This window comes from Budorcas taxicolor, chromosome 4, assembly GCF_023091745.1.
Source record: "Budorcas taxicolor isolate Tak-1 chromosome 4, Takin1.1, whole genome shotgun sequence".
Classification (NCBI taxonomy): domain Eukaryota; kingdom Metazoa; phylum Chordata; class Mammalia; order Artiodactyla; family Bovidae; genus Budorcas; species Budorcas taxicolor.
Window position 1 is genome coordinate 105,025,940 of NC_068913.1, and position 26,473 is coordinate 105,052,412.

General features: G+C 46.8%; 1 protein-coding gene across 1 annotated transcript in view; it reads left to right on the forward strand.

The window, feature by feature from the left end:
• Positions 1-26,473, forward strand: part of TBXAS1 (thromboxane A synthase 1) — a 168,496-nt gene that overhangs the window by 104,364 nt on the left and 37,659 nt on the right. Inside the window, exons 6-9 of the mRNA XM_052638917.1 lie at positions 1,127-1,215; positions 3,224-3,372; positions 4,890-5,020; positions 10,132-10,446. Of these exons, the coding sequence (XP_052494877.1) occupies positions 1,127-1,215; positions 3,224-3,372; positions 4,890-5,020; positions 10,132-10,446 (684 nt within the window). The remainder of the gene's footprint in view (positions 1-1,126; positions 1,216-3,223; positions 3,373-4,889; positions 5,021-10,131; positions 10,447-26,473) is intronic.

Sequence of the window (26,473 nt, forward strand, 5' to 3'; positions counted from 1 at the left end):
ATGTTGCTTTATCTATGGTGTCAGTCCTGATTGTGACCTGGTTCAAAGGATTCCCCCTGATGTTTCCAGCTTGGCTTTTCAAAAATACAGGAGAAAATGAAAGGTCATGTGGGTGCCCATTGGGTTCCACAAAGAATTCCACTCACTGCAGTCAGACTTTTAGGGTCAACATGGCGGGCGGCCAAAATGAGAACTAAATTTGTTGAAGCTAGATCATGGTTACATGAATGTTCATAATCCCAACCATTCTTTCTGTGTGTATGTTAGGTATTTTCCATAAGAAAGATATTTTCTTATTCAAAAAAGAAATTCAGGAGACTTCCCTGGTGGTCCAGCAGCTGAGAATCCGCCTTCCAATGGAGGGGACGTGGGCTGGATTCCTAGTCTGGGAACCAAGACCCCACATGCTGCAAGGCACCTAAGCCCACATGCTGCAACTGAAAGCCTGCTCACCGCAACAAAGACCCAACAGAGCCAAACAAATGAAAAAACAAAAAAGAAATTCAGCAGTAGTCCTGGATATCAAAGGCCTCTTGAAATCAAGGGTTCCCTATATTCGAAGTTTTAAACAGCTTAAGCAGAAATGAATAACCATCCATCCACGTGCTCTAAAAATGATTTTTGTATTGAATAAGCAGTAGAAAGGGATGAACCTTAGATTCTTCTCAGTACTGAGATTCTACATTCTAGTGGAAGATCTAAAGTATAATTGGAATCAAGCAAACGTGGATTTGGGCTAATTCCTGAGTTAGTACATACGGATTGTGGTCTATTTACTCTCTAATGCTAACCACATGTCAGAAAACTCAGCGCTGATTCTCATTTCTAAGCATGTAATGATCATTTTCATAATTATTTCACAGTATTTCCTCTAAATCCTTTCTTCTTTTTGCTTTCAAACAAAACAAAACAAAACAAAACGGATTGTTTGAGCTGAAATAGGCATTTACAGCGATTGTATTTTACAATATTTGTGAATTTTAGATCTTATTCTCAGGTACATGAAAGTCATATCAAAATGATAACCATTTTCACAGGAAGCACCATACATAACCTCTTCGTTCGCTGCTAATTTAGGTGTGCTCTCTGCATGCCGTCCTAATTGCACTTTGTTATCTGTTCCCAGATGATTTCTTTAATCAGCCAGGCCTGCGACGTGCTTCTGACTCACCTAGAGCGTCACGCACAATCTGGGGAGGCTTTTGACATCCAGAGGTAAGGGCACTACGTGGCTATATTATAGATGAGAAATCATATTTTTGAACTGCTGTTTCTTGTAACTGTACATAATTGCTGAACAATTACCTTGGGACCAACAAACTGTGGAAATGCTTACAAGATCCAAAAAGTGTGGGTAGACTGACTAAGAAGAAGAAAGGAAACCCATGGAAAATGTGAAGCAAATACAAATGAAGCCCTGGGGGCTGTGACGTGTGCAGGGAACGCTGAGTGGGCGTGTTTTGTGAAGGGACGTGCCCTCCAACCTCTGTAGACCCAGGAGGTGGCAAGATATGTCTGGGCAGAAAGGACAGGGTCTGGAGGGGCACAGTCCATGCAGTTTTAATTCAAGAAAAACTGTGCCCACCCCCCTCAGCCTGGAAGCCATAACTTAGTGGTGGAGCCTCAATTTAAATGACTGATTGTCTGGCTTTTTGCCTAATTGACCTCTGCTAAATTATGGTTTATATCAGATTAAGAGTCACACAGCAGATCAGCCAGAAGCCAACTTGCTGTCATTATCAATGTTAATAAAATCATAACATAATCATCACCAGCATTTACATTCTACCATATTGTTTACAAAATTGTCTCCTCCACATTCTCTCTGGTCATGACATGCATGAGCTGGGTGAGGGTATGGCTTCACCCAACTCACTGAGTTGGGTACTCAGTTGCTGAGCTCCTACTCAGTTGGCCCAGCAGCCATAAAAGCAAAGTTAATAACTCTTAAAACCTTTACATCGTCAGTGTTTAGGATCAGATGAAATCACATTCAGCAGTCACGTTGCTGTTTTTGCTGTCACCGGGAAATGTGTCATCAATTGTAGAGATGTTCTCAGTAAAAGAGGTCAAAATAAAACACATCATCTGAAGATGTCATGTAGTCCTTAATGATAAGTGGCTATAGAATTTGTGAAGAAGAGGAACTAAGTGTATACCTACGTCAAGCCACAAAAATAGACCCTTTCGTTAGCAAAGGATATGAATTCCCAGCTGTTAGCCTTTTTAGAAGCAACTTAACTATCCCTACAAAGAAAACAAAAAAAGGTTTTTCTCTTAGAGCTTAAAATGGCCATTTGAGGGGCAGGTTTCCTAGAGCCTAAGAGGTTAATTTTTCTGGAGCTACTGCCAGACACTTTTCCTTCTGTTTGTTTCTAAAGTGCAACGTGTGTTTCCTGTAATAATATACATATGTTCATGAAACTGCTCCCAAAGTTTGTCTTATGTTTATTTGAGTGTAAAAGGGCCCTGGTTTTTTTATTTGTTGCTCCAATGAAAACTGTAAAACCATTAGGAGGAAGAGGGAGACAGAGTTAATAAAACTAGACAATCAGCTTGCTATTAATAATTTCATCAATCACAACTTGCTCTATCTACATCAATCAGTCGTTAGACCTGGCCTTGGAAGGGCTCTGCACAACTTTGGAATAAAGCACATAGACTCTGGGTCAAGTGTTTTTTCTCCTTCATGGGGAAGAAAAAGTAAAGTGTATTTCTTGGTATTTGACTTTGCCAGGATGACCCCATCTTTGTCTAGATCGGCTCCCTGTTACATATATATGTCTTCCATTGAATGGGCTTCCCAGGTGGCTCAGTGGATAAAGAATTTGTCCACAATGCAGAAACCACAGGAGACCCGGTTTCGATCCCTGGGTCAGGAAGATCCCCTGGAGAAGGGAATGGCTGCCCACTCCAGTACCTTTGCCTGGAGAATCCCATGGACAGAGGAGCCTGGTGGGCTACTGTCCATGGGGTTGGACAGCTGAACAGGATTGAAGTGACTGAGCACACACACACACTCCCCTTGAATTCTGCTGTCGTCCTCCCAGGATCTCACCCCAATGTGATAGAGGGGAGGGTTCCTCTCCTACCGCCCCACTCCAGGTCTGCTGGAGCCCCGCTTTGAACAGGTAGATGGTGCAGTCGTGCACTCCGGGAGGAGGTGGATGGGGAGGCCGGTGGCCACCTCCTTCCTGAGCACAAGTGGTTCCCTCCCCTGTAGAAACTACTGCTGCTACACCACAGACGTGGTCGCCAGCGTCGCCTTCGGCACCGAAGTGGACTCCCAGGAGGCTCCTGAGCACCCCTTCGTGGAGCACTGCAGGCGCTTCTTTGCATCGTCCATCCCCAAACCTCTCCTGGTTTTACTCTGTAAGTGCAGCTCCTGCCAACAGGGGTAAACTGGGCAAGTTGGGCAGACCCCATGGTACCACACTCTGGGTGTCTCTGAGAGTCACCCTGTGGAGTCTGCCCTGCAGAGCCCTGGTCTCCCTGGAGATGCCCAGGCTCCTCTGCACCAACCTGGGGCCTCTTACCCACACAGGCAGGCCTGGCCCAGCTTACTGGCCCGCAGTGAGCACGGTCGCGGTGCACAGGGCTGAGAAGCCTGCTGCACTGCCTCCGCTAGTGCTTGTTTCCACCACGTGAGAAAGGCATTCTCCTCCCCACTTCACAGATGAGAAAACTGAGGCTGGAAAGGCTGAGTCAAGATGGGAACCTAAAACCTTTCATTTTCTAGGACATATGCCTCCCCTCCAGCAAAACCCTCTTTAGAACACTACTCTGCTTGAAGCCCAGCAGGAGACCAGTCCATTGATCTTATTTCTATTTTAGAAGTGAGTGTTTACCCTCTGGCCAATTCTGGTGTCTTCTTGCTTTTATGGAAGCACTTCAGTGTTGTTACTATGGTTATTGATTATTGCCATAATTCCAAACCATTCTGCTGGGCTGGTAAATTCTATTTCCTTCCTTGGTCAGTTTCATTCTCATTTCCGAGTCAACTTCCGTGGAAGCCCCTGTCACCTCCATCTGCTCTGCACTGACACTGTATAGCACTTGTCGCTATGGCAGTCAAAGCGCAGAGGGTCACCCCTCATCCTCTACACCCCAGGGGAACTGGTTCCCCTTGCCATCAACCACAGGGCATCCTGCGCACTGCAGGGCACATGGATCCACTTCCCATGGTGGCTGCCACTCCAAGCTCTCCCTCCCTGCTGTGTCATTATGGTGCAGGCCCCTGCTCTTGAAAATGGGCAGAGCCTGCTGAGACATGCATGGATCAGAAGGGTCCTCTCCCTCAGCTCACACAGCTCCCATGTGTGCCTGTGTACAGGAGACCCACTGTGAATGCTGAGAATCTGAACTGAGCCGCACTCCCCAGGGACAGGTTTGGCCCCACGGTCCAGGCTATCATCCAGGAGAGAATAAGTGGCAGCTCTGGGGAAAATGATCCAAAGGAAAAAACAAAAAATGCAAATGACCAGAAAGTTAAAAAAGGAGATCGGCTTCCACCACTTGCTAAGACTTGAAACATGGCCTGCAATCTCTTCTTTCCTGATGAAATACAGAAATCTTGGACCCTCCTATCTAGGACTAGGGAAATTAACTTATAAACATGAGACTGGCTGCTTGAGGGCCAGGTGGAAGTGGACCCTCAATTGAAGCCCCACTTCCATCGTATAGACGTTTATCGAGCGCTTACTTCATGCAAGGAAGGGTGAGGAGTCCAGAGGTAGAATCCCGCTCTGAGCAGCGGTGATTCAGAGGGGGAAGACAAGCCTTCAAAAGACTAATTCAAGGCCAGGGTTTGCTTCCTGGCAACAGGCATCTAATAGCCCTGGTTTATTCTCACCCTCTTTTCAATGCCACTTTTGTTTTTCTCTTTCAAGTATCATTTCCATCCATAATGGTCCCACTGGCCCGGATTTTGCCCAATAAGAACCGAGATGAACTGAATGGCTTTTTTAACAAACTCATTAGGAATGTGATTGCCTTGCGGGACCAGCAAGCAGCCGAAGAGGTAATGTATTTTAATAGGACACGGCGTCGGAATGGAATAGAAGCTAATTTGGCATCGCTGTCTGCTTTCTCTCCCTCCCCTCCCAGCCCCGCACACTCATGCCATGCGGACAGCAGTGGCCTAGTGCTTAGAGCTTGCCGGGGCAGCCAAGAGAGAGAAGGGGGGCGGGGGAGGGAGGCTGAGGAGGAACAAATAAGGAGAGAGAGGTGAAAGCAGGCAGGAAGGACGGCGAGGAGCAGCAGCCCAGAGCAATCTGTCCACCCTCTGACCCAGGGGAGTAGAATTAAAGCTGCCCTCCCCTCAAGCTCACAGGCTGCCTTATTTCAAGCATCACTCCCAGCACAGGTTATGGCTGCCCCAGAGAATTTTCTAGATAAAGCTGTCCACATGTGCTTTTCATCAGTATATTCTTTATATTGAAAAACAGCAAGATGGAGCTTTACAGCATGAACAGCATCGTTTTGAGAGGGGAGATCAGGCAGCTGTCACCAATCCCACAATCCCTCTCTGCACGGAGGGATGGAGGGTGTTACTGCAAAACGCATGGTTGAGGGCCCTCGCGTGCTTCACTGAGAACTAGAAATTTCTTTCCCCTTTGTGGATATGCCCTACGCTTGGCACACAGTAGGAATCAAGTAAATATCTGTTGATTGCACTTGGCTGAGAATAGAAATAGGAATGTTCAGTGTTAAGGAAACTAGTTTCAATATTGGATATGCTCGTGCACGTATGATGCTATTCTTTATGGGCCTTACTCTAGTCAAGGAAACGACTGAAAAGGAAAAAACAGGGCTGAAATGTCTTCCTGAATTGGCTTGCATAAGATGTAACTTTAAAAGTGTTTGCCTGGGCTTCCTGAGGCACTCAGTGGTAAAGAATCCGCCAGCTAATGCAGGGGATGTGGGTTTGATCCCCGGTTCGGGAAGATTCCACATGCCGCGGAGCAGCTCAGCCGGTGCACCACAGCTATCAAGCCTGTGCTCCAAAGCCTGGGAGCTGCAATTACTGAGCCCGAGTGCCTCAACTCCTGAAGCCCCTGTGCCCTAGAGCCTGCGCTCTGCAACAGGAGAAGGCACCACGATGGGATACCTGCCTATCCCAACTAGAGAGTAACCCCTACTCCTGTAGTGAGCCTGCACTCACTATAACTGGAGAAAAGCCCACGCAGCAACGAAGACCCAGCACAACCAAAAATAAGAAGAAATAAACAGGGGCCTTCCCCGGCGGTCCGTTGGTTAAGAATCTGCCTTCCAACGCAAAGGATGCAAGTTTGAATTCTGCTCGAGGAACTAAGAGCCCACATTCCACCTGACCACTAAGCCACAACTAAGATCTGACACAGCCAAATAAACAAACATTTTAAAACATAAATAAATTTAAAAAAAATTTTAAGTGTTTTCTCAAAGACTGGGGAGGTCAGAGAGATTAAGAGAAGATGTGTGGTCCAGTGTCGCCGTGATGGCAGATGATGAGATCAAGGCAGATGCAGTCACTGCCCAGCTTCACATTCTGGACACTGTGAAGCAAAGGTGTCCTTATCCAGAAGGTGGGGGAAGGTGCAGACAAGTTTGCCCTTTGGCCCATACCACTGGGAACTCAACCTGCCACCCTTCGAGGTGTGAGAAGAATCAGTTCCTGGTGTCCTTGGCCCAGCTCTGCCATCTGAAAGGACAGAACATTCTTATCCAGGTCCATGCTCCTCCAGGGTGAGCCTGGGGAAGGAGGGATGAGCGAAGTCCCGTTTTCAAACCTTAATACTACTGTGAAGGCTTTCCTTCATGCGCATGAGGTTTGTCACACACCCTTCCTACCCCCAGCCTGAAACCCACTCACTGGTGGAGGAATCAGGCTGAAAATTCTCAGACTGTTTGCACCAAATAGCTTGCTAAGAGGTGAAGGGTTATTAAAGATCCAATTACTAAGATTGCCTCAAGCTTTTCCTTTTTTAAACTCAAGAGCTATTTGTTTCAAACAACGAGTTGATCTGAGAAAAACCTCCCAACCATGAATCCAGGACTGCCCATGTCAAGACAGAGCTATATGGTTACTAAGAAAACTTGCTTTAAACCCATCTAAACTCCGTAGACATTCCATCAAGCAGATGTGTGTTTGCGCAGTAGAAAATGCAGCACAGATGTTAAAAGGTAAATATTTTTCTAAGCTCTCGCCAATGGGTGGATTAGACACCTACATCTATCAGGGTTCGTATTTTTCTTGGATATAACCATAAACCAGCACTGTTGCAGGCCTAAATGGGCAGTGTTCAAATGATCTCTGTGATACAGTGCAAATAAAAGGAACCCATCAACACTAATGCTCCTCTCCAGTGCACAGGCCCCAGAGAGCCGCCCTTTCCTCTGGCCTCTGGGGTTGGAGGTTAAGACAGATTTCCATAAGGCTCAGCAGCCCTGAAGCAGCCTGGCTGAGCCAGGATGAGGGGAAAGGATGCCAGCTGCAGCTCTGCCCCAGAGTAGATCCAATGAGGTGGATGTGGCTTCGCCCTCCCTTCCACCATTGTCCTCATGTGACTCCAGCAAAGCCACAAGCAAGCCTCGGGGACTGCGACCATTAGCATCTGAGGAGTTTCAAATGGGCGGGTCAAGAGAGAGCCTGGGATGCTCTGGGGTCCCCGAATGGCATCCGGAATCCGAGAGAGTTCACCTCCCACTCATGCCATCGTGCCCGGCCCTGGGACCAGAGTTAGAGTCTCAGATGTTGCCCAGGCAACAGGAAGGAAGCTGGGGAAAGTCAGCCCTTGTGGATGCTGTTTGGGAAGCAGATTGAGCAGGGTCAGGGTGGAAAGAGGGGGGCAAGGGCCCTCCTCTCAGCCAAGCCTATGCAAGCAGGCTGGCAGTATGTGGGGCCTTGCCTTCCTGAGTCTCAAGATTCTTGTGGCCCACAGGCTGAGCTGTGAGCCCCACTAGAATCTCCGCAGAAGACACCTTCCAACCAGTAGAGCTGCAAGGGTGTCATGACCCAAGGGTCTCATGATTGAAGGGGGTCACGACCCAAGGGTCTCATGATCTAAGGGTCTCGTAATCCAAGATTCCTGCTCCAAAGCATGCAGTTACAAGTAAATCCAACACAGCCTTCCTCAAAATACACTTAGGACAAGGCAGGCTTATTAGTATTTGTGGAACTGTTGATTGCAAACCTAACATGTGCTTGGCCCAGTACAGGCATGGGGTGGGGTTGGGGGGTGCAGGATCCTGCCCTGGAGATGCAAGCAACCCTGTGTGACCTGACAACCCTGTGTGACCTGACAACCACTTTTGTTGTTGTTGTTTAGTCACTAAGTTGTTTCTGACTCTTTGCGACCCCATAGACTGTAGCTCGCCAGGCTCCTTTGCTCATGGGACTTCCCAGGTGAGAATACTGGCGTGGGTTGCCATTTCCTTCTTCAGACAACCTCCTTAAAAGATGCTAATGTGTGTGACATAGATTACGGATTTGATAGTAATCCAGAAGCCAAAGGACTGAGAAAATGATGCAAGTCAAGAACTTTGAAATGATCATTTTTCCTCTTGGTGGTTCTAATACTCACCCTTTTGGTGCTGAGTCCCGTAGACTTCAGAACAGAGTAACCCATCAGTGGTCCTTCATCACATCCAAGAGCTGTTCAAAGATGAGAGGTGTCAGGGACACACTCTGTCAGCGTTAAAGTGAAAGTCGCTCAGTTGTGTCTGACTCTTTGAGACCCCATGGACTGAATTCTCCAGGCCAGAATACTGGAGTGGATAGCCCTTCCCTTCTCCAGGGGATGTTACCAACCCAGGGATTGAACCCAGGGATGGAACGCAGGTCTTCTGCATTGCAGGCAGATTCTTTACCGGCTGAGCTACCAGCAGTGTCAGAGCTAAAGTAATACATAAACACTCCATTGTTACACTTGTAAACGGGGTAGTGTAAATAGACAGGATCTGCAAAGTACTGATAAGGAAGGAGGGGGAAACGGTAAGAAAGCTCTAACTTAAGTGGGGCAGGAGATTACTGAGGATAGAAGGGACCCAACCTGAGGAGGACGAGCAAAATGCAGGCTGGAGACTTGGAAGGCAGGCTTCTTCAGATGAGTTCCCTCCCCGCCCCCAGGTCCTGTGAACTCCCTGCTGTGACAAAACTAGACACAGAAGTCCACCCTGGAGGGTGGGATGTGAACAACGGAGCACTTACTTTGATTTATATTTTAAATATTTATTTATTTGGCTCCACCAGGGCAGGCGGGATCCTTAGTCGTGGCATGCAAACTCTTAGTCACAGCATGCGGGACCTAGTTCCTTGACCAGGGATTGAATCCAGGCCTCCTGCACTGAGAAGCACAGAGTCTTAGCCCCTGGACCACCAGGGAAGTCCCTAATTTAATTCTTTACGATGCTTGAATTGCTTTATTATCAGAAAAACCAACCAACCAACGATACAAACGCAGATGAAGGAAAATAATAAAAACCTCCCTGATTTTCCCAGCTCCTTCAGCTCACCATGAACTGCTGGGTGAGTGAGTGAATGAAGTCGCTCAGTCATGTCCGACTCTTTGCGACCCCATGGACTGTAGCCTACCAGGTTCCTCTGTCCATGAGATTTTCCAGGCAAGAATACTGGAGTGGGTTGCCATTTCCTTCTGCAGGAGATCTTCCCAACCCAGGGATTGAACCTGGGTTTCCCACATTGTAGGCAGACGCTTTACTGTCTGAGCCACCAGGGAACTGCTGGCAAGGATGCTGCTAAATGTTTTCTACATGTGGACACATGTAATCACAGACATTGTCCAGGTGCCATTCATACAGACATGAGGTTCTGCTATACACACTGTTCAGCAACTTGCTCTCTTTACTTACCAAAGTGGCTTAACATCTTCCTGAATCAGCCCAGCAAGAACAGCCTCATGCTGCACAGGCAGCAACACAGCCCGCTGATGGCTGCACTCAGTGCTGTAATGAGGAACGGTGGGAGGGGGTGGTCCCAGGCTCCCCTCATCTCAGACAATCCCGCAAAGAAAATCCTTATTCCTATTGACTCTCTGAAAGCTGCGTGTGCTCGTCTTCTTCTGTGCTGTGAGAGTGCTCTCTTGTGTGACTCTAAGGCCCAAATGTGTGTTTTCTTCTTTCCTCCCTTAGAGGAGGAGAGATTTCCTCCAAATGGTCCAGGATGTGCGCCATTCTGCCGCCACCGTGGGCGTGGAGAACTTTGACATCGTCCGTCAGGTCTTTTCTGCCACCAAATGCCCAGCAAACCCTTCCCGGCGACACCCACCCAGACCCCTGTCCAAGCCTTTGAGTGTGGATGAGGTGGCGGGCCAGGCCTTCATCTTCCTCATCGCTGGCTACGAGATTGTCACCAACACTCTCTCTTTCGCCACCTACCTCCTGGCCACCAACCCTGAGTGCCAAGAGAAGCTTCTGGAAGAGGTGGACTGTTTCAGCAAGAAACATGTGAGTACAGTCATCTGTGTGGCTTTGTGTTCATCAAAGTGAAACTTATTTTTGATAACCATCTTGCCAAAATCACATTCTAAGTGTATAAGCATGCCGTGGCCCAACTTCTCCAGCTCTCTGGGTTAACAAGTAAAATGGAGTACTCAGAACAACACGGAGGAAAAAAAAAAGAATTGTCGCATGCCTTCACTGCCTGGGATGGTCCATGAACCAAGCCTGGCTCAGGGAAAATGCAGAACCCCAGGCAGTCAGGGGTCAAAGGTAAGGGAAAGGGAAGGAGACCTGGTTTCCCAACACTCTGTCTGCAGATTCTCCATGCTCAGGAAGGTGGGAGTCAGCCAGAAAATGGAGCCAAGTGGAAGACAGAAGCAGGCCTAAGGATAGGCCAAGTCAACGCAGAAGTGGAGATGGGGAGAGTGCTAGGGAAGGGGTCTGGGAATGGAGCGACTGAAACAGGGCTGGATTCTAGATATTCCTTCTAGATGGGGCTCCTCATTGCTAGACCAGAAGCAAACTTTAGGGTGCAGAGCTTGGCTACTTTTCACATCATTTTTCCCTGGATGCTTATGTGTACATTGCTTTTACTTATGAGCTGTTAAAGAAAGTAATTTTTAAAATCTGTGCTTTCAAAGGAAGACCACCATAATAGAATCCTTTCTAATACATTCTGATGATGTAAGGACTATTACATTCACAATGTTGGGAGGAGAGCTGTTCTATTATAATAACTGTCAGAATTTTTTTTTCATATATTGAGTTGAAAACTGATTCCCAGGAAATTCTACTTCCTTATTCCACCAGGGAAAGTATTGGGTTGGCCAAAAAGTTTGGTTTTTTTGATGCAAGGTTAGCTTTTCTTTTGAAAATTGCGTTAACTATGTTACTAGTTGCCTCAACTTCTGGCTCATTGAGAGCTTCTGGTCAACTTAATGTCCTGTAATGTTTTGACATCTGCCAAGCCAGGTTTCCCCTGGAGAAGGCGATGGCAGCCCACTCCAGTACACTTGCCTAGAAAAATCCCATGGACAGAGGCTGCAGTGCATGGGGTCGCTAAGAGTTGGACATGACCGAGTGACTTCACTTTCACTTTTCCTTTCATGCATTAGAGAAGGAAATGGCAACCCACTCCAGTTTTCTTGCCTGGAGAATCCCAGGGACGGGGGAGCCTGGTGGGCTGCCATCTATGGGGTCGCACGGAGTCGGACACGACTGAAGTGACTTAGCAGCAGCAGCAGCAGCAAGCCAGGTTTCCCCAATCCATTGCTTGGACTATTGATTTTCTGAGCCTAGATGCAAGAATTTATATTTATCCTTATTACTGCTCAAGTCAGTCAAAATAATTTTGAATCTTGATTCTGGCATCTGTCATATTATAATTCCTCCAGCTTTGTGTCATCTGGGACTTGCTCAGCATGTCTCCTATTTCATCCAAGTCATTGATTAAAGTGTTGAACAGGACAAGTCTTCCCTCCAGGTTGACATTGATCTATTAATCAATATTCTTTGGGCAGGGAGTCTCAACAAGTCATGAATTCAAATAATCCTCCCACCTCCTCCCACCTCCCATCTCATTCTATTCCATACGTAGTTGTGTTTTTGTTTTCAGTTGAGACGGGGATGGAGGAAGGAACGAAGATAGTTGGGGTACATTACTGCAAGAGAAAAATGGGGAGCTGAAGGTATATTAGGATGCTGTTAGGGGCAGGTAACAAAACCCCAACCCAAACTGACTTAAGGACAAAAAAAAAAAAGGAGGGAGATGCTTATGAATACAGATAATTGAGCAGCTTAGGAATAGATGTTGTTTAGTCGCCGTTATATCCGACTCTTTGTGACCCCATGGACTATAGCCTGCCAGACTCCTCGGTGCATGGGATTTTCCAGGCAGGAATATTGAAGTGGGTTGCCATTTCCTTCTCCAGGGGATCTTCCTGGCCCAGGGATCAAACCTGCTTTTCCTGTATTGACAGGCAGACTCTTTGTCACTGAGCCACCAGGGAAGTCCAGTAATAGATGTGGCTTCAAACAAACCTCTACCTCGGCTCAAAGATGGGCTCTGGTCCTAGTTTCTCCCCACTTCTGGGCTGAGCTCTTTTCATATTGGTCCCATTCTCAGGTGTTCCCTTCTCTTGAAGCCCCAGGCCACTTGCTGAGAACATCTGGGAGACAGGCTTCCACTCATACCCAAAGGAGAAGAGTCTGTGACCCCAGATTCTCAGCAAGAGTCATTAGGTTCACCCTGGTCAGAATGCTTAGGTCACTGCCCATTCTTGAACAGACTATTGTGGCCAAGAGAACAGGGGCATGGGTGGGCTTAAGTCAATCCATCCTACCCTCAGAGTCAACTGTAGTCAAGTCCTATGACTAAGAACATGGGAGCAGACATTCCAGCAGTTACTCCAGGAGGTGGTCAAGGCAAGAGAGGGAATTTGGCCCCCTGGTCTCAAATAAACCAGAAGGCAGGTCAAACTAAAGATTTTCAAGCATCTGGAGAGTGGTCAGCCATGTAGTGGATGTGGTGGTGGTTTGGAGAGGGGGCAACAGCTCTGAGAGGCAGAAGTCATGACTCACCTTCAGGGAATTTAATTGCCAATTAAAACAATAGTCTATGTCTATTACAACAGCACCTCCTTCCAAGTGAAATTCTCCAGGGCAACAGAAGGCAGCACTTGATGGAGTCTAGAATGAGTGATGTCATGCAGAGAGCTTGGGGCTCTAGGGAAGGGAACACCAGCTACTCTGTAATTCCATCTTGTTATGTTCATCCATCAGGAGGATACAGACCTGAATGCAGGTCTGAAAGCAGACACAGACCTGCATTCAGAGGCCTTAGATACACAATGCCTTAACTCTGAGGTGGCCTAAACTGACCTTGACCTTGAGGAGGGTGAAACTATCTCACTTTACCCTGCACTCCTTCAAATCCCTCTAGCCTAGGATGGGAGCTTCTTTCCTCAGAGAACTACCTCTTATGGGACTGTGCAAAATGTGTGTGTGTGTGTGTGTGTGTGTATGCATGCATGTGCATTCATGCTCAGTCATGTCCAACTCTTTGTGACCTCCACGGACTGTAGCCCACCAGGTTCCTCTGTCCATGAAATTTTCCAGGCAAGAAGAGTGGAGTGGTTTGCCATTTCCTTCTCCAGGGGAACTTCCCCACCCAGGGACAGAACCTGTATCTCCTGTGTCCCCTGAATGTTGCCAGTCAAATAAACAGATTTTAGGAGATAAAGTTTCTCAAACTTTAGCGTACATAAAACCATCTAGGAAGTCCGTTAAGATATAGAGTCCAGGGCCCTTTACACAGAGATTCTCCTTTCATAAGTCTGGGCCAAGGCCAACGAACTCCCATTTTAAATACACATCCCGGGTGATTTTCATGCAGACAGTCCTTGTTTCTACCTTGAGAATACAGCCTTTGTACCCAATGCCCTGGCCCAGCTGTGCAGGCTCCAAGGTCATTTTCTCTCTCCAGGTAACAGCTGGGACTGTCTCTGAAAAATGGGACTATATAGAACTGGTCTATAAATTAAATAAATTTGGCAGTCACAATAGTGTTAATAGTTGTATAGCCTTGCACATGGTATACATGCAATAAATATTTTCAGGTTCTCTTTTTTCTTTTTTTTTTTTTTTCTATAATCAGAGTTCTGTTAATATGGGCCATCTGTCAGAACATGGAAATGCAGATTAGCTGTTCACACATTAGATATTTTCCTGAAAATATTCCTGAAAATTTGCATGTAAAGTATGACTTGTGATAATTTTCCTGCTGGTTTCCATTCAACAAATATTTTTTGAGTGCCAGTTAATGCCAGAGTCAGGCTCCAGACATTGCACCCAAGAATGTTCTGACCTAGTTCTTCCATAATATACCTGAGATCCCCATGCATCTCATTAGATGGTCTTCTCTTGTATTTGTCAATGAGATCATTAGATTTGAGCTTTTGAGTTTCTCTTCCCTGAGCCTACCATTTTTTAGCAATGCCCTATGAGAATCCAATGAAAGCTATGTTTTCTTCCCATGAAAAAGCCTATGTGCACTGTATCAGGATTCTTTCTGCTGACAGTGACAGAGAATTCAACCCAGGTTGGCTCAGGAAGTTCATTTACCCACATAACTAAAAACTGTAGTGTAAATCTACCTTCAGGTATGGCTTGACACGGGGGCTCAAACTCTGTCACTGAGACCCAGCTTGTCCTCTCTCCCCTCTCAGCTCCAATCATGCTGGGCATATGCCATTCTCACACAAGATCTCCCCTAATGGTCTCAAGACAGCTGTGTAACCAGTTTGTTCAATAGCCTGAACTAAGTGAAGTATTAATACAAACATGGAATCCTTTGGTGCTTCCCCCCTCCCCCAATTATTTCTTTTAAAAATGATCTGATGAATCGTCTTCCCTCTCCTAGATGATATCTTGGACAGATTGCAAAGGTTTCAATTCCCTTTGGCACTAAATAGTTCAAAACAGTCTGGTCCAGTTTACAACTTCAGTCTCAGACCCAATTCAATGCCCTTAGCTCAGGATGACCTGTGGTCTGAGGAAGCTGTCTAGGGGAGGGTACTTGGTCTGTTCTTTCACCCTCTTTCCTCTCCTCCCTCTGATTCCTGGACCTCCATCTCCTCTCAGGGGTGGGCTTCTAACAGATCCCCAAATCCTGTCTAAAGGGGTCGTCTCTCAGCCCTTCCCCTGTGTTGCCCTCTGGTATGGAGTGGAAACAGGCTGTCTCCTGAGGCCACCCCTTCCCCACAGCTCCCTGACAGAAGAGGGGCTCCTGCCTCACAGCTTCTGGGTGCTGGGGTCTCCTGGTGGCAGCCAACCCTCTTAGTGCTGGCAAGATGGCTCCAGCTGACACATGATACCTCGCACAGAATCTGAGTGGTCACACACCTCGGCTGTAGCAACAGGGGCTGCTCCTTCTGCTGTCTCCTCTCTGAGCCCTGACGTCTCTCTCCTGTTGCTTAGCCTTTGCTCAAATAAACAGAGGTCAAATGAACAACCATGCTGCATGGGCAGGTGGCTCCCTGGAGAACCATAGCTAGACTCAGGCGGCTGCCCCACTCTCTAGGTATGGCTCTTTTGGACCCCCTTCCCCCCTGCTGCCGTTTGACTCAGGACAGGAGAACTCTTCTCTAGGCTGAAGAATCCTCGCTCTGACAAGTCTTCCTTAAATCCGTCTCATCTTTTTATGGGCTGAGGACAGGGACAGTGGGAGAGCCCATTCAGCTCCAGTGTGAAGAGTCTCTTTCCTGGGGATCTCAGTGAAAGTCTCGCGGCATCTCACTGACAGCGATTGATTGGGTCATGCGTGCATCTCTCAGCCAATCACCTGGGCTCGGGGGAATACAACGCTTTGATTGGCTCAGACCTGGGTCACTCTCCTGGTCCCTGGACGAGGACTCAAATGGAGTCAGTCCCCAAATGCCCGCTACAAGGAACCCACAGTTCCCTGACAGGGGAGGGGCTCCTGCCTCACACTTACTAGAGTGGGGTGAATGGCTGCTGGGTGCCAGAAAACAGTGTCCATCCCTGTACCTAGAATCCATGGTTTCCGGATGAAGCTCCTCCTTTCAAATTACGTGTTCTGCAATCACTCTCACCTTTGCGCTGAGGTTCTAAAAACTAATTTTCCAGACTTGAAGGTACAAGTCCAACAGTGCTCAGTACTGCCAGCTCTTTTGCATAACTAAATAGTGTGTACTCCTAGCAAATGACGTGACCACTTCATACCAAGTGTCTGGTGATGTCCACAAAGCCAGCCAATGCTTCTTTATTGATTAGAATGACACCCAGGTTGGCAGTTGGCCTTGTAGCATCCTTTCCCAGTGAAGACGGGAAATTGTCCTTGGTAAGGTCACTGATGGAGAAGGCAATGGCACCCCACTCCAGTACTCTTGCCTGGAAAATCCCATGGACGGAGGAGCCTGGTGGGCTGCAGTCCATGGGGTCGCACAGAGTCGGACACGACTGAAGCGACTTAGCAGCAGCAGCGACAAGGTCACTGATACAGGGACTCTCCTTGAACATATTGAATGTCTGGCAGATAAAGGACTACTCCAAGGTCTTCCTTCACTATTGAAGATAATCTTAATACATGTTTTAAACCCACTTATTTAGTCTGGTAATACCTCACCTCTCACCATCCTTTTTGATCCAAGTGGCCTTGATTACTTCTCTCTTTTCAGGGCAGAGATCTCTGTTCCAGATGTCAAACAGCTATGTGTGTACTCAGTGGCTCCATCATGTCTGACTCTTTGGGACCCCGTGGATTGTAGCTCGCCAGGCTCCTCTGTTTATGGGATTTCCCAGACAAGAATACTGGAATGGATTGCCATTTCCTATTCTAGGGGATCTTCCTGACCCATGGATTGAACCCCCGTCTTCTGCATTTCCTGCATTAGCAGGTGGATTCTCTACCACTGAGCCACCTGGGAAGCCATTCTCTAATGCATGCCTAGGGCTACTTCTTTTTAGAACATGTATGTTTTCTCCAAAATCATCTGATGTTGGAATTGTGTGTTTGGCTTCCCCTCCTTTCACAAAACCTTCTTTCTTAATTCACCAGTCTCTTGGAGAACTCTTTCTTTCCCCATGTGTTTCCTTATTCATCTTAAAGGGGAGGTACCTTCATTAAATTCAGTAGTGGAGGAGCAAGGAAAAATTTGTACCATTTGGCCCACTCATAAAATTGAGAAAACACGCCAATTATTTAATAAGACCTCTGTACTGTGGCTGCTTCATTGTGTTCTCCAATATCTAATTTTGACAGGGATGAGAGGAGGGGAAACAAAGCTTCTTTCCATATAAATTGTTTTTGCTATAGCTTTAGCACTTTATGTTGAAATTATTGACTTTTGATCTGGCTAAACCATTCTCTTCTCTTCTTGTTGGTGCCGGACCGTGCCAGCCAAAATTTATGACCCACTTTCCTTCTGTTTAATTGTTGTTATAAATCTGCTGTGAAGAACCTAGTTGTAAATTTATCACAAATTGGACTAGATTGATATACAGCCTCTCTTTAGGATAATTTGAGCACAGTTATGCCTTAGAAGGAAGGCCAAATTCTTAACTTCTCTTGAGGAGCTGCTTTGTAACCATTATAGATACCTAATTAAAATACAACTTACTCTTTCTTTTTCTCTTAAGGATAAAAGAGCATTTCATGCTGGGTATTTCAGCTGATTAGCTCATACTGCTAATATGAGCAAGGCTGAAGATTTGTTCCTTGAAGTAGCCAGAGGATCTCAAAGGAAAAAAAAGCATATTCTGTGGCTACACACACACACACACACACACACAGTCATTTCACTCCAACCACCTGTCCTTTGTCACAGCGGGTAGGATTGGGTGGAAAAAAAATGTGACTATCTTAACACAAATTCTTACTATGGAAAAAAAGTCTCCCAGTTTGTATTTCACTCAGGATTCTTTTCATAGGGAGTGTGTGTTCAGTCACTCAGCTGTGTCTGACTCTGTGTGACCCCATGGACTATAGCCCACTAGGCTCCTCTGTCCATGGAATTTTTCAGGCAAGAATACAGGTTGCCATTTCCTTCTCCAGGGGATTGTCTTGACCAGGGATTGAACCCACATCTCCTGCCTCTTCTGCATTGGCAGGTGGATTCTTTACTGCTGTGCCACCTGGGAAGCCCTCACAGGGAGAAGGTGACTTTAAGATTCAAGTGAAAAACTGGAAATGGGTTTTTCCCCATTGAGAAGGTTTCCTGCCTTTGTCCAGGTCTGCTGGGGTCCTGCTGTTGGAGGCTTTAGAGGGAGTAAGCTGAGGTGTTCCCCACAGTTCAGTTACTCAGCCACACAGGGCCTAGTGTCTCTTCTGTAAGCTTCCCTTTCCGACACATCCCACAATAGTACAACAGAATGCAAAGCAACAGGGTACAGAGGAAAAGACATGAACAAAGAATAGCTTATGCCCCAAAGTCACACTATGAAACAGACGAGAACTGGGACTTCAGCAGGCTGAGGGTAGCGGCAGTAGACTGTGGTACCAGCCTCAGAGTCTCAGAGTATAATATACATCAGAATCCCCAGGGGCTCTTGCTAAACTGCAGGTTCCTGTACAGTAGGTCTGGGGTGGGGTCTGAGACTCTGCATTTCCAACAAGTTCCCAGGTGATGCCAATGCTGGCAGTTCATGGCCCACACTCTGTGCAGCCAGGTTTTAAACCCTAAAGGCTTCTCTCCCTCTGTTGTGATGCACATAGCAAATACTTATTCCCTGTGGTGGTTTAGTCACTAAGTCATGTCTGACTCTTGCAACCCCATGGACTGTAGCCCACCAGGCTCCATGGGATTCTCCAGGCAAGAATACTGGAGTGGGTTGCCATTTCCTCCTCCAGGGATCTTCCCAACCCAGGGATCGAACCCTCACCTCTTGAGTCTCCTCCATTGGCAGGCAGATTCTTTACTGAACCACCAGTTTCAGTCAGTAAAGAATAAGTAAATAAATAAACTCATTTATTCCTAATGATAGTTAAAGTACTGATGTTCTGCCAATGATTAACCTTTTGTTAATAAAGTAAAACAGATTCAAAATTCCCTAACAACAATGGCGCCACTCTCACTTGACTGAGTGAGGGATAAAGTGATGCAGGAATTGCTCAGTCCTGGATGTGTCTTTAGTAGCGTATTACCCATAATCCTGGTGGCTCAGCTGGCAACGAATCTGCCTGAAATGTGGGAGACCTGGGTTCAATCCCTGGGTTGGGAAGATCCCCTGGAGAAGGGAAAGGCTACCCACTCCAGTATTCTGGTCTGAAAAATTCCATGGACTCTATAGTCCACGGGGATGCAAAGAGTCAGACACAACTGAGTGACTTTCACTTTCATCCATAATCCTAAAATCATCTCAGTTCTTTAAATACAGTTGACCCTTGAACAACGAGGGGGTTGGAGTTGCCAACACCCTGCACAGTCAAAAATCTGAGTAGAACTTTTGAATTCCCCCGCCTCAAATTTAACTACTAAGAGCCTCCTGTTGACTGGAAGCCTTACTGATAACATAAGCAGTCAATTAACATATATTTTGTATGTTAGGTTATACACTATATCTTACAGTAATCTAGAGAAAAGAAAATGTTAAGAAAATCATAAGATTTCTAATTATTTTCATAAGATTCATAAAAAATTTAATAATACTGTCCTGTATTTATCAATACTGCAAGTTTACTTCATCTGTTTACAAGATGAATCATCTGTCAATACCTACATCAATATTGTCTTATATGATACAAAACACTGTAGATGTTATAGGTACTGCTAACACTGTACCAATAGGAAAAGAAATTCAAATTTATTTACAGGTATAATGATTCATGCATTAATAATGAAGAAGTGGCAATATGCTTGCTGTATGGTAGCCTACCATAATCAATATGATGGCTTCACAGTTCAGTTCAGTGGCTCAGTTGTGTCCAATGCTGTGACACTATGGACTGTGGCACACCAGGCCTTCCCTGTCCATCACCAACTCCCAGAGCCTGCTCAAACTCATGTCCATCAAGTCAGTGATGCCATCCAACCATCTCATCCTCTGTCATCCCCTTCTCTTCCTGCCCTCAATCTTTCCCAGCATCAGGGTCTTTTCCAATGAGTCAGCTCTTCACATCAGGTGGCCAAAGTATTGGAGTTTCAGCTTCAGCCTCAGTCCTTCCAATGAATATTCAGAATTGATTTCCTTTAGGATTGACTAGTTTGATCTCCTTGCAGTCCAAAGGACTCTCAAGAATCTTTTCTAACACCACAGTTCAAAAGCGTCAGTTCTTTGGTGCTCAGCTTTCTTTATGGTCCAACTCACATCCATATATGACTACTGGAAAAACCATAGCTTTGACTAGACGGAACTTTGTTGGCAATGTAATGTCTCTGCTTCACAGCAGCCTAACCTATGTACTAATCATTGTAAAGTTTTTTGATATATAGTATTACAGTCATATTCATAATACAGTATTGGAAACATTGTTACATTTTTGAAAAACCACTGACCTGTGATGCTAGGCTGATACAGTGTCTTCGGTTATGGGAGAAGCATACTACAGATAATGTAATTCTTCGAAAGCAAAGTTACAAAACAGCAAGAAAAGATTTTATATTAAATATCACCCTTATGGCTATGGAAGAATAGACTAGTATCTATCCACCTACTATCTATATATATTTTTTGGGGGGCAGTGCCATGTATCATGTGGGATCTTAGTTCCCTGACCAGGAATCAAACCTGTACCTGCTGTGTTGGAAGCACAGAGGCTTAACTACTAGACTGCCAGGGAAGTCCCAGTATCTACATATATTTCATGCATGTGTGACATACCTTTTTCTTAATTTTTTCAATATTACTAGGCTGTGTGGTTTTGAGTTTTTTCAAATTGTCACAAATCTCCAAAATTTTTTTCCCAAAATATTTATTAGAAAAAAATCTGCTTATAAGTGGACCTGCACAGATCAAACCCGTGTTGTTGAAGGGTCAACTCTTAATTTCCTCCAGGGGGTATTTTGGAGGTGGGGGTAGGTTTTGAGTTGATTTAAAGTTGTTTTCAAGGCAGATGAAGGTGGCAACCAGAGCCTTCTCTCTGGATGCATGTATAGACTGGGGACCTGTCACATCCAGTAAGCACCCCCGCAGCAGCTGCACTTTTTGGCAGGCACCATCTAGACCACAAACACCCCTTACCAGCCCTTGGTGTATACGGCAGCTCTGGGTGCCAATTGAGAGGCCATGGCAAAGGATCTTGGTCAAAGAGAATGTCCTTGATGCTCTCTCGCCAGGGGGCTATACTGTTTTCACTGCAGGAGCAGGAGCTGCAGTGGGGGACCCTGGGATATGTCCAACTTGCCCACTTCCTGTCCTTCTCTCTGGAAGTGTCTGACCCAGAGAAGCAGACTCTCTCAGCCTCCCCTGGCATCCCAACAACTAATATCAGAGCAGAGAAGTCTTGACAGTCTCCCAAGTGTGTGCCTGGATCTCCAGCTTGTTAATTAGGGTTTGTGGCTACTGATTCCAAAGCACCAACTCTGGGAAGGAAGAAGGAAGACAGGATAGGAGGCATCTCTGTGCCCATCGTTAGACAACTCAAGAATCCCCAAAGCAAGGTGAATAGCCAACCTGGATCGGGGGGACAGAGGCCCCAGTTTTCAAGTTCTCAGATACACGCACCACCCAGGGCTCAAATGCTTCTGCACTGACTGAAGATGTCCAAAGACACAGCATGTGTCTTTACCATCTGATGGCCAAAGCGACCTGTGGGGAAACTGACCTGCCCTGACTTTAAACTGCCCCCAGGAACCTCAGCAATGGCAGCCACATCCCCAGGACTTGTGCCATCCAGAACTCAGAGATCTGGGCGGCTCCTTGGCCTCTTCCTCTCTTTCCAGCCCCTTCTCATCTACCCCATTTCTCTGTTTCCTCTCCTCTCTTCAATGTCTACAGCACCTCTTAGCCTTCTTGCTCTCTCTCTTTCCCTGAGTCTTGTTCTGGCTCTGATCCCGAGATCCAGAGAGATACAGAAGCTTTCCCACTCTACCCCGTGACCCACTGCCCACTTGGGAGCCTCTGGCCATCCCAGAAGCCTGTAACCACACGGCGATGTCCCGCATGCATGCACTGTGGGTGGGCAAGTGGAAGGCTGACTGAGAGCCGGAAGGACTTGCAAGTGTGTTTTCTGGGCCGCCTGGCCAAGTGTGGCATGACAGCACAGTGAAGTGTGGTGAATTTTCAGCAGTTAATGCTCCAACTCCCACCTCCCCTGAGTCCCTGCAGAGCAGTTCCGTCTCGGCAGAGGAGAGGTGACCTGCAAAGAGATGCTCCCCCTGGGAATGGGCCACACCAATCAGCACAGATTTTGGTGTCTTTCATGTGGCGACTCAGAGTATTTTATATTCAATATCTGGGCCTCTAGAGGGGCCAGGCTTTGCAAAGCAAATAAGCCAGTGGTGTTGGTTCACATCAATCCAGAAAAGCAAGAATTTAAAAATAAACTTGGGGAGGTGAACGCCACAGGTGAAGCTCAGTGTTTGGCGGGTCCACTTGGCACTGAACTGGATTCTCAACTGCACGGCTCATTTATTTAACTACTGCTCACATTATGGGCTTTTAAGACATCAAAAGTCTGTGTTTTATTCCCAACAATTAGATTCTGAAATAATAAATAAACACACACTTAAAAAAACACACACACACACTTTAGTGAACTCTATTGGCCAATGGTGGAGCAGGAACCTCAGAATGGTGACATCCTGGGCAAGACTTTCTTGATCCACCCATCCCTGGGCATCACATTCTGCCATTAGGAGGTGCTTCCTTTGTCTCAATGCTTATCCTTTATTAAATGCCACTGCTCCTGGGAGGGGTGCTATAATCAAGTCCCCACCAGGATTTTATTCCCATGATAGCAGGGGCTCTACTTGGCATGCTGGTGTATCCCAGGCACTCCAACAGTGCCTGGCATGCAGGAGGCTTGTGGCAAATAAATGTTGAATGAATGAATGTATGTTCATGTGTGAGTGCTTGCTTAGTTGTGTCTGACTCTTTGTGACCCCATGGACTGCAGCCCACCAGGCTCCTCTGTCCATGGGATTATCCTGGCAAGATAATGGAGTGGGTTGCCATTTTCTTCTCCAGGGGATCTTACCGACCCAGGGATCAAAAGCCCCGTCTCTTGAATCTCTGCAATGGCAGGTGGATTCTTTACCATTGAGCCTCCTGGGAAGTCCAGATGAATGTTCGCTCCTTTTCTAACTGGAGACTAACTGAAAGCAAACTTGAGGTGGGGAGGCACAGGGAGGTTCCTGCATGCTGGACGGAAGGAAGCAGACCAAAGTCAGAGAGAGAAGGCACTGCCGAGGGATATGCAAGCAATTGAGAGCAGCGCTCAAGGCCCCTGCAGACCTACAGTCTTGTTCCCGCAAGGCTCCCATGGGGCCCAGAGCCTGTCATGCCAAGGAAAGGATGGAACCTGAGCCCTCAGGCTGCAAGGGGACCTTAGAGGTTAGGTAGGACAGCCTCCCACCCAGGACTAGTATCTGAGAGAAGATCATGCCCCTTTGCTTGAATGCTCCCAGGAACAGGGAACTCACTGTCTATCATCTTCCCTTTAGCCTTGATAAAGCTCTTCCTTATAGAAGGTTGAACTCTGCCTCGGCTGACAGCCCACCCACTAGCCCTTGTTCCACTTCTCTCTCAGTTCATGGTATTTGTCCACTAGCAGTCAGCAAATTAATAGTTTCTGCCAGGAGGCAACTTCCACACTCACTAATAGCCAATCACTGGGCATCTCAGAGACAGAAAGAGGAAGGAAAATTGAGAAATCAGTAGAGAATAAAGAGACCTTTCTAAAATGTTTGCTTGTGGTCCAGACATTCAATTTACTCTGTTTTCTGGTAAGACTGTTTTGCCTCAGGACTGTGGGCAGTATTATGGGTCACTGTTTTTTTCAGCATTATAGCTGAATATGGTATGTGTGAAAAATATCAACCACGTGAGCCTGTTACTCCAGGCATAGGAATATTCCAGATCACAGGGACTGTTTGGCTCCCCTAGGAATTGCAATGTGTAAGGTTTATAAAGTTAAGCACTTAAGAATTCTGTCTTTAAAATTTAAATATTTAGATTGGGTCTCTAGGACACAAAAGACAATGCCGGTTTCTCGCTTGCTTAATTTGATTTCTTTTTTCTTCCTTTTTGGTAGCACAAGTTGTTTTTCAAAGCCTCATTCCTTGAATGTTCCCTATAGAAGGAATGTAATTAAACTCCACTGGCCTCCCCCTGCTGGGACCAAACTGGGGCCAGAGCTGTAGGAAGCATGAGGCAGATACCCTGCAAAAAGATGCCTTATTATAAAGATGAGAAGGGAATCACCTTCCCTCCGGTTATGAACAAGATGCTTTAGAAAGCCACCCAGGCTCCTTTTGCAGTGGGCTTAGTCTCCAAGACATTTTAATTAGTCATTTAAGACTGCAAGAAAGAGGATCAACTCCTCACCTCCTTAGCAGTAGACAGGGACTTCAGCTCCACGAGAAACTGGTTCAAGTGGCTGAGGAGATGGGAGGCCCGGTCGGAGGGGGTTCTCGACAAAGGACAGACTTTTTCATGGAAACAGCACAGCTAGGTATCGCGCCCTGTCATTCACTGTGTTTGAGGTCCCATTTGTTGAAGGTGGTTCTCAGCCTTCCTGGGGGACAGGCATCACCTTTTATTGGGACACCTGGAGGAGGCAGAGCCAAGAATCACTCACTGAGAGAGGGGCTCCCAATTACACACAGACCAAACCTCAACTTCTCTCTGATCCAGGAACAATGCCACTCCACCAGGAAGGGCTAGGCTCAGCCCTGCCCAGTGTCCACATGAAACGCAGAGCTGCCACTTGCTGGTAGTGTGATGTGGTGACTGGCATCATCTCTTTGTTCCTCAGTTTTTCATATCTGTGAAATAGGAATTGCAACAGTGTGTAGCTCATAAGGCTGTTGAAAGGGCTATTGGACCAAATCCATGTATGATTCTGGGCACAGTGTCTGGGTATGTGTATGTGGGTATATGTGTGTGTGTGTGTTTATTGTTGTTGTTTAGTTGCTAGGACATGTCCAACTCTGTAGCCCACTAGGCTTCTCTGTCCATGGGATTCTCCAGACAAGAATATGAGTGGATTGCCATTTCCTTCTCCTGGGCATCTTTCCGAGCCAGGGATCGATCCCATGTCTCCTGCATTGCAGGCAGATTCTTTACCAGCTGAGCCCCCAGGGAAGCCCCGTATTCTTTGGCGAAGAGCAGGAAATGAGCATCTGAGATGTTTGTCTTGCAGCCTCACTGCCAGTCTGCTCCCCACACTCCCACCCCGTCTGTCAGTCCCCGGTGCTGCGGTGGAGAGGAGCATTGTCCTCTCTCTCCCTGGGTCTCTATTAGATGCTATTAGAGCATCTAGCTGATGCTCTCCCAGCTACAGCCAATAGCTAACAGCTGCTGAGGCCATTCATTTTCATTTCAGTTAAGGAGAGTCCTTGGATGGTCAGGAGCCAGGGGACAGCCCTGCAGCCTGAGACTGGGGAGATACTGCCCTCCCTTCACCCAGAATGAGGCTCTTCTCATCTGACCCCTCCCTGACATCACCACTGCACGTGGCTGATCTCCTTGGAGGCCATCAGAGCAGGACCACCCCCTCCCCAAATTCCCAGAGCCTCTGACTGAAGTGGGCTGAGCCCTGGTATTACAGAGCACAGCCCAGCCCACCTCTAGGCAGAATCGGACTTCCAGCAACTAGAGACTTCCTCACACTTCCTTCTCTTACCCATAGGGCAGCTCGGAGCAAGGACCCAGTGCAAATCACGGCCCAGGGGTATCTCACCTTCCCGACACTGTCCTAAAAAACCTCACCTGCTGGGATCCACCTCCCAAGGTTCTGACTAGTTGGACCAGGCATCCCTTTCTTTAAAAGCCCCCAGGTGACTCTCAGATGCAGCCAGGTGAAGAGCCGTTGCCATACTCCTGGGAGGTATATTTGTTGTTCAGTCGCTCAGTCACGTCTGACTCTTTGCAACCCCATGGACTGCAGTACATCAGGCTTCCCTGTCCTTCACCATCTCCCAGAGTTTGCTCAAAGTCACATCCATTGAGTCAGTGATGCCATCCAACCATCTCATCCTCTGTCACCCCCTTCTCCTCCTGCCTTCAGTCTTTCCCAGCATCAGGGTCTTTTCCAATGAGTCGGCTCTTCACATCAGGTGGCCAAAGTATTGGAGCTTCAGCTTCAGCCTCAGTCCTTCCAATGAATAGTCAGGGTTGATTTTGTTTAGGATTGACAGGTTTGATTTCCTTGCTGTCCCAGGGACTCTCAAGAGTCTTCTCCAACACCACAGTTAGAAAGCACCAAATTTTTGGCATTCAGCCTTCTTTATGGTCCAGTTCTCACATCCATACATGACTATTGGAAAAACCATAGCTTTGACTACACAGACCTTTGTCTGCTAAGTGATGTCTCTGCTTTTTAACACGCTCTCTAGGTTTGCTTTTCTTCCAA